Source organism: Onychostruthus taczanowskii, unplaced genomic scaffold (assembly GCF_017590055.1).
Source record: "Onychostruthus taczanowskii isolate IOZ18803 unplaced genomic scaffold, ASM1759005v1 scaffold16, whole genome shotgun sequence".
Lineage (NCBI taxonomy): Eukaryota > Metazoa > Chordata > Aves > Passeriformes > Passeridae > Onychostruthus > Onychostruthus taczanowskii.
Window position 1 is genome coordinate 10,021,369 of NW_024498795.1, and position 13,327 is coordinate 10,034,695.

The 13,327-nt window shown below is 42.9% G+C and overlaps 2 protein-coding genes across 2 annotated transcripts in view; one reads left to right on the top strand and one right to left on the bottom strand.

Annotated features, from left to right (window-relative positions):
• The window catches only part of GREB1L (GREB1 like retinoic acid receptor coactivator), a 133,057-nt gene extending 121,857 nt beyond the window's left edge, over window positions 1-11,200 (top strand). The window contains exons 27-34 of the mRNA XM_041399414.1: window positions 49-210; window positions 519-723; window positions 1,408-1,573; window positions 2,262-2,489; window positions 3,830-3,971; window positions 5,068-5,268; window positions 6,984-7,122; window positions 8,499-11,200. Of these exons, the coding sequence (XP_041255348.1) occupies window positions 49-210; window positions 519-723; window positions 1,408-1,573; window positions 2,262-2,489; window positions 3,830-3,971; window positions 5,068-5,268; window positions 6,984-7,122; window positions 8,499-8,662 (1,407 nt within the window). The 3' untranslated portion in view covers window positions 8,663-11,200. The remainder of the gene's footprint in view (window positions 1-48; window positions 211-518; window positions 724-1,407; window positions 1,574-2,261; window positions 2,490-3,829; window positions 3,972-5,067; window positions 5,269-6,983; window positions 7,123-8,498) is intronic.
• Window positions 11,201-11,814: 614 nt separating this feature from the next.
• Window positions 11,815-13,327, bottom strand: part of ESCO1 (establishment of sister chromatid cohesion N-acetyltransferase 1) — a 33,448-nt gene continuing 31,935 nt past the window's right edge. Inside the window, exon 12 of the mRNA XM_041399409.1 lies at window positions 11,815-12,782. Coding sequence (XP_041255343.1) covers window positions 12,635-12,782 — 148 coding nt within the window. The 3' untranslated portion in view covers window positions 11,815-12,634. The remainder of the gene's footprint in view (window positions 12,783-13,327) is intronic.

Sequence of the window (13,327 nt, forward strand, 5' to 3'; positions counted from 1 at the left end):
ATGTGTTACCTGCTTGGAAACCTCTTTTTGCTGCTTGTTTGTCTTCAGGTGTCTGACTCCACTCTGCATGCATTCACGTTTTCATCCTCAATGCTGGGAGAAGAGGTTCAGCTGCATTTTATAATCCCCAAGTCCAAAGAGAGCCATTTTGTCTTCAGCAAACAGGGAAAACATCTCGAAAGCATGCGACTCCCACTCGTTTCTGACAAGGTGCGTGTGCTGCTCTCACCCATCTGCTGCATGCAGTCAGCTTGACATACATATGCAAATTAATGGGGGCAGTTTTTTTCTGTTGTCTTTTTGTTTTAAAGTCTTTTGTGTAAATCTTGCCTAACTGTCCTTAGAATGGATTTTTTGAGGGCAAACATCCTTTTTTTCTGTTCCTAGCATCCAGTTCATATGTGTTTCAATAATCAGGGATTTTAAAGTATGGTATAAGAAATGAACAAATAGAAGTCCCTACCAAGAATAACCTGCTTTTTTACCTAATGTTGCCAAAATACCTTGTGTTCCAGCAGAATTTGAATGCAGTCAAGAGTCCTATCTTCACCCCATCGAGTGGACGTCATGAACATGGACTCTTGAACCTCTACCATGCCATGGAAGGCATCAGCCACCTGCACCTCCTGGTAGTCAAGGAGTATGAAATGCCACTTTACCGAAAATACTGGCCCAACCACATCATGCTTGTCCTGCCAGGCATGTTCAACAACGCTGGAGTTGGTAAGAGACACCATCAGTGCATTGCTGTGAAGGTACCAAAATCTACCTTGGACAATGTGGATCATGCTGTTGCAGGAAACCATGCAGCAGATCCTCACATAACTGCTGTGAGGACAGCGGTAATGTCTGTACAAAAATGTGGAAGAACTGCTGTCAGGAGCATGGAATATATGTTTGCATGGATCACTGCCTTCTCAGCCTAAAGTCTGATGTTTTGTGGGCCATATTCACTCATTTTACTCAACCCTGCTGTGTAAATTCTAGATGTTTTACACATATTCAAATTGCAACGTTTTAGTTAGCAGAAGGTAAATATTAACTGCAGCTGAACACTGGAGGCTTGAACTTTGGAATTAGTCTTCATGGATGCTGAGTTTATTATGCAAGAAGTTTGAAGTATCTTCAGTTTTAGAATCTTAGCCCCTTCTTGGTTCAAGTTACGTCATTAATGCCCACAAGACTGTGTTCTGCAGAGTGTCTTAAAGCATCCAGTCTTCTTGGAATCTGCCTTTTAGATTTCCTCACACTGAAAAAGTGATATACAGATTTCTTTTCAAACTAAAGTGTTATGAGCACTAAGTTCAAAAAGGGTAATGACTGCAGATGTTTGTGTTGCCTTTCTCTGGAAAGAGTGATAAAGTCTAATAAAGATGTCTGTACATCTTCTTTGTGGTATTTCCTCAGGTGCTGCCAGGTTTCTAATTAAGGAACTCTCCTACCACAACCTGGAACTGGAACGAAACCGCTTGGAGGAGCTGGGAGTGAAGCGTCAGTGCGTGTGGCCCTTCATCGTGGTCATGGACGACTCCTGCGTCCTGTGGAACATGCACAGCCCCCACGAGCAGTCCAGGTTGGTACCCACCCACGCTGCCTTGCACTGATCCAGCGCTGCCAGCAGCACATCTGTGGCCGAGGCTCATCTCCAACATCTGGCAGGGATGCCAACATCAGAGCAGTAGGAAGGCTCTATGTTTGTCTTGTTGACCACCAACATTGAATTCAACACCTGCTGTTGAACACTTCCACATGACTGTTCCCTTACATCTGTGTCAGTACCTCCAACAGACCTCTCTGCTTGTGTTTGCTCTTTGCCTAGAGCCACTCTTGTTTCTAGCGACTGAGGGATTTTTCAATACGTTACTTTGTTTTGATTCAGTTTCTGTTTCTCAGAGCAAACAGTTTATTTGGGGAACTTAGAAGCCATTAAGCTCTTGACCTTCTCACTGCTTACACTGTCCAGTACAGAGAAAATAGCATTCCAAAAATTATTCTTTTCCCTTCATAAATTGGTGTGTAAGAAATTATTCTGCTGAAAGGCTCATTTTCTGAATGGTTGCCCTGATGAGGGCAAAAATTAGTTGCCTGTTGCTAAAAAGTCTTCATTTATGTATATATTTTTAAGCATCTGGAGTAAACATTCTCAGTTGTCAATGGAATTTTTTGATCCTTTTTATACACACACATGTATATATATGTAGTGTATGTAATATAAAAATAATAAAATATGTTTGTATGTTGTGTATGATTATGTTTTGCAGCCAGTCCCTGGAGCCTGGGAGTTTCAGCAAGAATGTGTCTTTGAAAAGTGTCCTCCAGCACATTGAAGCCACCCCCAAAATTGTTCATTATGCAATACTGGGTGTTCAGAAGTGGAACAGCAAGCTGAACACCAGGAAATCAAAGGCTCCGTTCTCCAGGTGCCATGTGCGTGATTTTATACTGCTCAACATAGACCTGACCCAGAACGTGCAATATGACCTAAACAGGTAGGCAGTACATATATATCTGTGGAAAAAATAGCATATTGGCTTGATAAGAAACTTGTCACAATGTTTCTGAGCACTGTTGAGATAAACAGAAAGATTCTACCTTAGGTAATGAGTGCACAATCACAAAAATAAAGCACAGCGTGATATATGTTTCATCTGAGTGAGTAAGGGATCAAAATAAAACTGCTAAAAGCCAAGAAAACCTGGGGGAGACAGATCAAGGGCAAGGAAGGGCTTCAGAGGACTGAAAAAGTGAGGAAATAAGAAACTTGAGGAGAAAAAAATAACTGGGACACCGAAAGTCCAAGAAAGGAGCCAAAATGGCGTCAGTTACAGGAAGAAGGGAAGTTTCCAGAGTGCCTAGAAGGAGGGATTCCTTGTATTTCCTTCAGAGACAGTTGTCCTCCCTGCTGTCACCTGAGTTTGCAAGAAAGACAGATGAAAACATTTCTATTTCCTTCCTTCCCCCACCCCCCACCAAACTTCATCCTAAAGCATGTGCAACAAAGCGTGCATATCATGGGCCTTTATTGCTAGCTGTCATCACAGATTGAAGAAATACCCAATTTTCTTCTTCCCAGACAAGTGAGTTCCAAATAAACCCTGTCTCTGCTGGCCATAAATGGCCCTGGGGCTTCTCACCTTGGGCTCCTGATGCTGTTTTCAGGGATCCTGTATGTTTCAGCGAGGAACTGTAGCCTGTCAGTGCAAGCTGGTGACTTTTGGAGCTCTTGATTTCACATTCTGTGTCAGGTTGAATCATGAAGTGGGAGTCAGCCCATAGAAATGAACAACATTATGAATAGTGGAGGACTAGATAACTTCCCGGCAGCTTTTCCTCCCATAGCCAAGTATTTGTTAAAGTTATATTTTTCCACTAATTCCAGTTTATGGAGAAATATGTCATATGGAACTGGTTTGTTCAGAGGTGGAGGTTGGTCACTGCAGAGCTTCTGCCAAGTCCAAAATACGTAATACAAAAACCCCAAACATAAAAAGAATTTTAAAATAAGTAAAGGGTGGGGAGAAAATGACTGATGCCAGTATGTGATGAGCATGAGAGCACAAGCCAGGTTTGGTGTGGGGAAGAAGCACACAGGCGCACGGAAAAGTGAAGACTAGTTTGGGTTTAGGGTGAGCAGCTGTTGCTTTCCTTGAGCAGGAGCACACTGAAGGAATGAGTCTTCGGAGCTCTGCAGAAAATTTGTATTGACACCATATCAGATGATCTCCAAAAATCTGCTGAGCCCATAGTGGTGCCTTTCAGCAGGGGGTGTGTGAATGCTCGTGCACAGCAGCCACACAGCTGGTTTAGTGATCTTGTGTTTAATGCCCAGGTATTTCTGTGAAGATGTGGATTTTAATCTGCGGACCAACAGCAGCGGCCTCCTCATCTGCCGCTTCAACAACTTCAGTGTCATGAAGAAACATATTCAGGTCGGAGGACAAAAGGACTTTGTTGTTAAGCCAAAAATCATGGTAAGTCTCGTGTACTTAAGGTGTAAAATCAGGACCTGTTTTCCCTAGAAATAATGAATTCTTTAGTACTTTAAATTAATTTCGTGCTTATTTGACATCTGACATTCATGGCTTAATCTACGGTAGGGCTGCCACATCAAAAATAGAAAACGAGAAACATTTTGCTATTTATAAATTACTAAAAAAATCCTCCTAATCATTAGAAGATGGACTGAGATTGGGAAGAGTTTGGTCTAGCTTTTCAGTGGTAGCTCTGATAGAGGAAGATTTTGCAGACTCTGATCCAAAGCAAGCAATTTGTACCAGAGTCAGTTTTAAAAATTCAGCACAGCCACAAGTTTCTGATGTTTGCTGATTTGTGATGACTTTCAGTCCTTGCACTTCCTAACAAAAAGTGGGCTGAAGAAAGGCTCTGAAAACTGCAACCTTCTGAAATCCCCCCAGGAAATCCAAGTATTTGTAAAAATATATAAAATATTTTACACAGAGTATGTTACACCTATTCCAGCTTTAAATGGAGGTGTATTTCAAAGGATTGTCTTTAATCTAGGAATCTTACAGTTTGTGCTCTTGGTGGTTTTGAACACAACCCACACCATCTTCCTTTTAAAAAACCACCTCCCATATGTCACAATTTAACTGACTAAACTCTGGGTTTAAGTATTTTTGAAGATCATTTTCTGATTTTCCTTTTCTTGTGGTTGCAGTGGAATCTGTAGTGATGGACTGGCCTATGAGAAAACTCCATAGAAAACACTTTTTGTGGATGATCCACACAAGGAGTATGTAATTTCATATAATGCCCACAAGTAGGGCAGGATGAAGGCCACTGTGACAGTTTGAACTCCACATTTTATGTCCCTTCTTTAGGCAAGCAGATATCCACAGAAGTACGTAGCAAGCACAGAACGAGGAATTAATTTATTTCTGTGCTTTGGTGCTGTGTGAAAATCAAATGGGGAGTTTTGATCTTTTTGTTCCTCTTCTCTGTCTTTCTGCTCTGTCATGTCAGTCCTTTCCCCAGTCAGAGGAACTCCAGCAGAGCAAATGCACAGAGTGGGTGGGTTAAAAGGGCTTCCCCTTGGTTTCACTGCAGGTCTCAGAGAGCGTGGCACCAATAATGCCCCTTCAGTACGTCTGTGCCCCTGACAGCGAGCACACATTGTTGGCAGCCCCGTCTCAGTTCCTCCTGGAGAAATTCCTTCAACACGCAACCTACAAACTCTTCCCCAAGGCCATTCACAACTTCAAGAACCCGGTATTGGCCATCGACTGCTACCTGAACATTGGGCTTGAGGTACAAGAGATTTTCAGGGATGGTGGGGACAAGGAAATGCAAACCTCTACTTCAATATCTTTGTTGTGTTGAAATGCCCTTCCTCAGCATCAAGGGTAACATTTGAAGACTTTGGTCTCAAACAGATTCTGCTGCTGGAAGTAAAGGACCAATCCACTGGAGCAGCTGGTGGTGAAACCTCCAGCTGGCTGGTGTGGGTAGAGACCAGAGGTCTGTGATGGATTAATGCGACTGCTGGACTGTGTTACGTCCTGCATTTGGGTCCATCAACTCCATGCAGTGCCACAGGCTTGGGGAAGAGTAGCTGGGAAACTGCACAAAGGAAGAGGATCTGGGGGTGCTGGTTAACAGCATCTGAACATGAGCCAGTGTGTGCCCAGGTGGCCAAGAAGGCCAGTGGCATCCTGGCTTGGATCAGCAATGGTGTGGCCAGCAGGACCAGGGAGGGAATCATTCCCTTGTACTTGGCACTGGGGAGGCTACGCCTCAAATCCTGTATTCAGATTTGGGCCCCTTAATTCAGGAAGAACATTGAGGTGCTGGAGCATGTCCAGAGAAGGGCAGTGAAAATGGTGAAGGGTCTGGAGTACAATTCTGATGAGAAGCAGCTGAGGGGGATGGGGGTGTTTACCTGGAGAAAAGGAGGCTCAGGAGAGACCTTATCACTCCCTACAACCACCTGAAAGGAGGGTGTAGCCAGGTGGGAGTCGGCCTCTTCTGCCAGGTAACAAATGATGGGACAAGGGGAAACAACCTCAAGTTGTGCCAGGGGAGGTTTAGATTGGATATTGGGAAAAATTCCTCCATGGAAAGGTTTGGGTTTTTTTTAAATACCATTCCGGGAGGTATTTAAAAGATGTGTAGATGTGGCATTTGGCAACATGGTTTGGTGGTAAACTTGGAAGTGCTGGGTTAACAGTTGGAGTCAGTGATCTTGGATCTCATGGACCCATGATAACAGTGGGATCTCGATGAGCACAACCTAAACAATTCCATAATTTGCAAAGGAATTGGGCATGTCTGTCTGAAATAATATTTCATACAAAGCAAAAACCTGAAAGTGATGCCCTTCTTGACAAATCCTAGTGTTCATCCTTTGATACTTCTCTTTTTATGAACTTGGGTTTCAAGGAAATTAGATTTTTGCAAATATGTTCTAGATGTCTGTAGGTGGAGAGTTTGGAATTTTTGAACCCAGTGGTCAGCTTGAACTGGGTCTGGAGCAGGGTCGATGTCTAACAAGGATGTTGTTCAACAAATTCTATGGAGGTCAGTGGTACGATAGAGGAGGCACCCTTTGTTATGTAACAGCTATCACAGCACTTAGACACAGGAGTACTTGGAACCACAAGCATCAGGATTTCCCCTACTTATGGAATTGCTTACTTTGACAAATGTATCCTTATTAGAATAACCTGTATAATCTATACAGTCATTATAAGCAGGTAATTTGTAGAGGGGAAAAAAGTCAAACTGAATTACAGAGAGCCCTAAAATAACGTGTTGCAGACTTGGTGACCAAATTTTAATCTAGAGGTTTGTTCTGTGTGTTACTTCTTTGGGAAAGTTTGCTCAGTACTGCAGTCTTGTTGGATTGGATTTTTATCAGAGCACCAGCTGACTTGCCTGTTATCACTAAGCTCTATTCCATTCCCTGTAAGTCATCCTTAGACATTTCTGAGACAGAAAGCATTTCTTTCCCCCTTGTGTTTCAGGTGGCCATATGCTACATTAGCTCTCGCCCACACTCAGTCAATGTCAACTGTGAAGGGGTGTTCTTCAGTGGACTTCTGCTCTATCTCTGCGACTCCTTCGTCGGTGCAGACCTCCTCAAGCGGTTCAGGTTTCTCAAAGGTAATCTCGCTTCTCTGCTGGGCATCCTGGGTGCCTCTCACCAACTAATAATAGCATGGATGACAAGGGAAAGGCAGAGGAATAAACAGCTGGATTAAACAGCTCCATTATTTTCAGTTTGTTTTGGCACTGTTTTCAAAAGAAATAGATGGGGTGGTTTTTGAGGGGTGTATGAAACTTCTGTTCCTGTTGGCAGATAATTCAACCTTAGGTAAGCGTTGATAAATGACATTCATTAAGTTATTTTAAAGTGACATCATCAAGGATTTTGGAAATCAGGTAGTGAATTGTGCAGTCAGCAACTTGAGAGTTGGGAGCATAGATGTTACTGATGAGGATGGGAAATCCTGCTCTGGCAATCAGTCTATAATGGTAGTAAATCTTCAGTTCTGTAAATAAGGACGGCTCTTAGTTGAAGGATGATTTGGTCTGCCTCACCAGAACTTGATAAACCTCATAAAAATCCTTATTTTTTGTCTTAATGCTGGCAATTAGCAAATTGTCAGAGGAATTCAGTAATGCTGAAGTGTGTTGCAGAGCTCCAGCGCAGTTGTGGTGGCACAGCTGAGCCATTTCCCTCTCTTGCTGACTGAGGATGGTGCATGTGCAGGGGGACCATAGGAATGACTCTCAGCCAGATCCAAGAACCACATTTTGAAGTTTGCTCCTGTGGCCTCTTGGGCCCTGCAGGGCAGGGACAGAGGAAGAAGGCACAAAGACACCCTGGGGATGTTCCTGAAGGTGTCCAGTTCTCCTGCTTATTAAATGATCATGTGTAACACCAGGTGGAATGAAGTTTGTAAATTTGTTAAGCCACAGAAGAAATTAGTCTCTTTAGAGTGCTTTACCAAGGGCAGCTCTCGTACTTAAGGAAGTCAGTGGATTTTCTTATGTCAGTTGCAAGACTGGTTTGGTTTCATAGAATTTAATCACCGACCTTCTACAAACCTAAAAGTCCTATGAAATAAACAAAAAAGTATGCTTTATTATTTGAGCTTAATTATCAGTAGTAATTTAAAGATCCAATCAATGTTCTCTCTGCTGCAGTTGATGATATTAACACTGCCTGGCTGTCAGGCTGATCACATCCTGTGATCCAAAGCACACCCCACCATGCTTGCTTCTCCGTGTCTGTGCCTTCCTGGGAGTGGACACATTCATTTCTGTCCTGAGGCTCAAAGGATTGATCTGAGCCTGGACTGGCTGGTGGTGATATCACTGGTTGGTGATAGACCCTTGTAATGCTACTTTTTTCCTCCCTAGCAGCAGAGATTTCTTTAAAATATCTTGAGAAAATCAGTGAAGGAAATGAGTTGTTATTGTACCTTGTACCTTGTTATTGTACCTTGAGAATCTAACATGCTTTTCAATTGAAGGTGCCACCCTGTGTGTCATATGTCAAGACAGGAGCTCGCTACGGCAGACAATAGTGCGGTTGGAGTTGGAGGATGAGTGGCAGTTCCGACTTCGGGATGAGTTTCAAACTGCAAACAGTAGTGATGATGAACCTCTCTATTTCCTTACGGGACGCCACATATAAGCTTCGCTAACGCTAACAAAGAAAAAAAAAAGAACTCTTTTTTTAAAAAGTACAATCACTGTGGAGCAAAGTGCAACCAATATTTATCTTGACTGCTCTGAAGGATTCCCCACATTCTGAAGTAGCTTTATTCTTTGGGGTAAAATTACCGCATTGGTTATGATTTAAAGGATCCCGGATTCCAGTTATTTTCACGTCATTCACAACCACCGACACCAATCACACAGCCAACCAAGCTGTAGGATCTGGGAAGAGGATGTTGTTTCGTCAAAGAAGAATCCTTTTTATATTCAGCTGAGTTAGGGGAAGAAGCTGCTCTCCTCTTGCAGCTGTAAGCTTGAATGTGTTACATGAAATGCACCCTAGCATGTGGAATTTATTGAAAATAGCTGGAGGAGAGCCCACCACGTCTCTTCAGCTCTGTGCTGTGGTACAGGAATACTCAGGGGTTTGAAACTACAATATAAAGTAGATATTTGTATTACGAGGAATAGTCTTGTTCTCTGTGCAGTGTTAGTTTAAAATTTGTAATTGTGTACGTATTGAAACTGTCTTTGGCAAAATTTCCACAGGTGTTCAAAGTTTACTACTTAAACCTGAACAAATGGGCAAACGCGTGGCAGGCACTGCGCACCCTTAGCAATGGTACTTTGCCCCAGCAGGCGCCCCCTCCTCAGCGCCAGGGCCCAAAGCAAAAGGCTTCTCAGAGCTGCTCTCTTCAGTTAGAGGCCAGAGTAACTCCCCAGCAAATCACGCTCAGTTTCTCACTCTCCTCAGAGCTTCGGAAACTTGCGGTCCGTCCCCCCTTGCGTATGGAAATGCATCCTCCTGTTTGTCCAGTGCCTTTGTGGTGGACTGCCTGCAACTCACTCTCCATTTCCTTTACGCTCGACTCCAGTTGGCTGCAGAGCTGAGATCAGGTCTGAGTTGTACCCCTCCATGAAGCAACCCACAAGAAATGTGCAGGAGCCTAACAGTGCCCGAGGTGGACCCAAGAGAAACACAAAGCATTCTACAGTAGCTCCAAGGGGGGGAGCAGAGAAGTCCCAGGGAGCTGGGACTGCTCGGGAGGGACTCTCCAGAAGCAGAGATGTGTGAACACGTCACCTGAAACCATCATCCGTGTACCTCTGTAAACACTGGCTCTGCAGCAGTCACACACTGTTGTATTTCCAGCTGCAATACTGATCCTTGTGAAGGTGTTCCAGGATTAACTTGATGCCGTAGCATTTGGCTGTCAGAGGTGTATGCAGCAGTGCTCTGTTCCCCTCACACTCGGCAGGTGTTGTCTCACTGAGGTTTGTTACACACACACCCTCCAACAATTGTCTTTCTGCACAACTTGACCCCCTTTATCAGTAAGAAAAATGCAGAGTGTTCTTAAAGGCTATTCAGGAATATGAATTTACTCCCCAAAAAAGCAATGAAATTAATGCATCTTTATACCTGACCTGCAGTCATTGCAGAAGGACCTGCCAAAGCTGCATTTTTTTTTAAGGCATAGTGTTAATTAAGCAACTTTTTTTATCTTGTGAAGAGATGTTTACAGATGAATAAACATAATATATTTGACAGAGGCCAAAGGAAAATGGTTTGCATATGTCTGTGTTGATGTAGCATTATTTCTGATGCTGTAAATTTAGCAAATTTCACATCAACAACCCCTTTCAGTAAATTTCTTTTTTATTTTCCTTCAGATGCAACCTGCCTTACCTATTTTAACACTGGGAAGACACAGGGATATAAAAGATGATTCAAAGTGTTTGCTACATGCCTGAATGTATTCCAGTAGCTCTGGGTTTGCCAGAGGGTTTAAGGCCAGCCCCCAGTCTTAGCACGGTGTACAAAAGTGTCAGGTATTACATGTTCAAAAATGGTTTCCTTTTTGTTCGTGTATTTGATGTTTGCACTAAGTTCTTAAAATTCCAGGTGCTGAGACTACCAGGAGGAGCTAGCCCACTGGTGGAGCAGAGCAAAATCATTCTGAGGGCTGAGAGTGCATTTAGAAAATCAGTGTATTTGCCCGCCTTGACCAGCTAACAGTAACCCATTTCCTTAGTGCTGTCCCCTATGGAAGCGAGGAGCTTCGGGAACGCTCTGGCCAGAGTGCACTACACCAGCCCCAACACCACAGGCCTGTCCCATGGAACACTTTAAATTGGCTGCCTGTGAATTCCTGGCAAGGAGACCCTTGGCTGACAGGCACATGATTGCTATTCCATTTTGGTTTTAAGCCTTGCCATTAAGGCCATTCTTATGAATGTATGAAAATTGGGCAGCGTTATAGTTTACCTGTAGATGTTCTTGTCTATTCACAGGTCAACACTGAATGTAAACTAAGATTTAAAGAATCATATGCAGATGCTTTTTGCTTAACTTATGTAATTGCTTTTTGTGACTTTTGGAAGAGGGTTAAAAACGTTGCTTTCCTAGTGTAAAGTTTTCTTAACCAAAAACTTGGTGAATCTAGCTTCACTAGTCAGTCTACCTCATGTTATTGTTTATGAACTGAAACTGTCTGAAGTTGTGGCTATGGTATGTTTATAATGTGCTTTCATTAAATTTGAATATATTAAGTTACCATTTCAGACTGCCTCTCTCTTAATGGGTCCTGCTCTTCCTTTCTGAGCCCACCATAGAGGATTGCTTCCAGAGTTCCTGTGCACCTGCACCACTTTCTGACAAAACTCTTTACAGGCTGCTCACAATCCCCTGGAAAAGAACACGTGGCAGCTTGGAAACAAACAGCCTCTGCAGCCCAGAATTCAGCACTGTTCTGCTACTCCAGCTTTAAGTACTCTTGAGTATTGTTTGGGATGTGGTGTGAGGTCTTTGCTACAGCTCTAGACCAAGGCTAAGGACAGCACACCATGAACAACTACATCCTGACTGCACACAGGTTCCAAAATTGAACAAACACTAAGTTTAACCGTAACTAAATCTTTCCCATCTTCCATTAGGGCTTTGAACTGTTATTCAAGACTGAAGGTATCCCCACTCACCTTACTATAAACCTTGTATGAAGATGGACTTGATCCAGAGCTCCTGGGGGCATTGATCTTCAGCATGTTATGTTTATCCCACCAAGAAAAGTATCAAATACACTAAAGATTCATTCACACTCAGTATTATACAGAGTAACTTTAAAAAAGCTATCAAGTATTTTATTTTTAATCTATCTACATTATGTACAGATCAAGAAAGGCCACAGCAGTTTTTCAACATACAAACCCTTTGAAAGAGGAGAGATTTATGAAGGAGCGACAAGTATCAAAGTGAAGTCCGCTAACAAAGGTATATACTCAGTACAATACTTGAAGAATGACGAGCACACCAGTCCTTGGGCTTCTCATTCCACCTTTTACTCCAAAACTAATCTGGGGGAGAAGGGGACAGGGGCCACAAGATTCCAATGCTGCTGCCAGGGAGCAGGCGCCCTGACATGGAGCAGGGTACAGGGGCACCCCGGAAGGCACCGTACAGCCTGTGAGGGTTGTGCCCACAGCGGCTGCCCTGTAACACTTCCTGCCCCAATTCCACTGGGCACAGCCTGGAACTCTGTCAGACAAGTGCTGGTAGTGGGAGCTGGGGCAGGAGCCCAGCGCTCCAGTACTGGGAAGCACTGGTATATGACCTCAGTAAGAACTTCAGCATGTACTCGTCAGCCAGACCAGAGTCTTTGCATTAGTTTACAGTCCACTATGAACAATTTTCTGCTGCATGTAAACATGAATAACTAGATAAAATACAATCAAACTTTTGTAAAAGTTAATAAAATATCTTTCTTTTAAAAAAACAAAGTTAGCCTATTACTGCATTGTTTACAATTTTAATAAAATAGTACAACCATTTGGTTGTTACCAGTCCTGAGTTCACTGTAATAAAAATGGCCCTGGCTTCTGCTGAAGGTCTGCACCCACTCCATGCAGTTTGGCAGAAGTCTCCAATAAAAAGGGAATTCCTGCAGAGCAGTTAAGTCTGGTGCTGTCCATTCAGGAAGTTGTATACCAGGAACTGGCCAGTGCCACAGTACTGTGTTGCAAAGAGCTTTCCATCAGGAGTGGGGTCAGAGAAAGCAATTTCTTCCTTGCTTAAGTATGAGCCATATATGAAGTTGCTCCTGTTTAAAAGAGGGGAAAAGGAAAAAAAAAATAAAAGAAGATAATTACCCTCAGAGAATCATGAAAAACATTTATGCTATTAGGCAACAAACCATTAATTAAGTGGCACAGACATTCAAAAGGAAGACGTTCCGTCAGGAGGAGATGCATCTATTTATAGGATTTATCTCCTCCTTCCAAAGAGCAAGGAGGACCACTTGCTCTGGGAGGGGATTTTATATGGGTCTGGTGTTTCAGAAGGAATATTTGTACAGAACAATTGCATCATGAGTTAAATTCAGAATTTAAAATACAAAGTCTGAATTCATTCCAAAGATTTTTTTAATAGAAAAGAGACCACTAGGGCTGTGACTACAATCACTAGGAATGAAAACAAGCTATGAATCACGTTGGGGTGCTTAGGGAGGGGCTTCAAGGGACCAACCTTTAGGCATAACTTCTAAATACACATTCAGTAATTAAGTATACAAAAAGAAAGAATCAATTAACTTGTTCATGAAGAGTATTTCCTGTATGTTTTAGTTGTATTTGAAGGGAGAGTGGG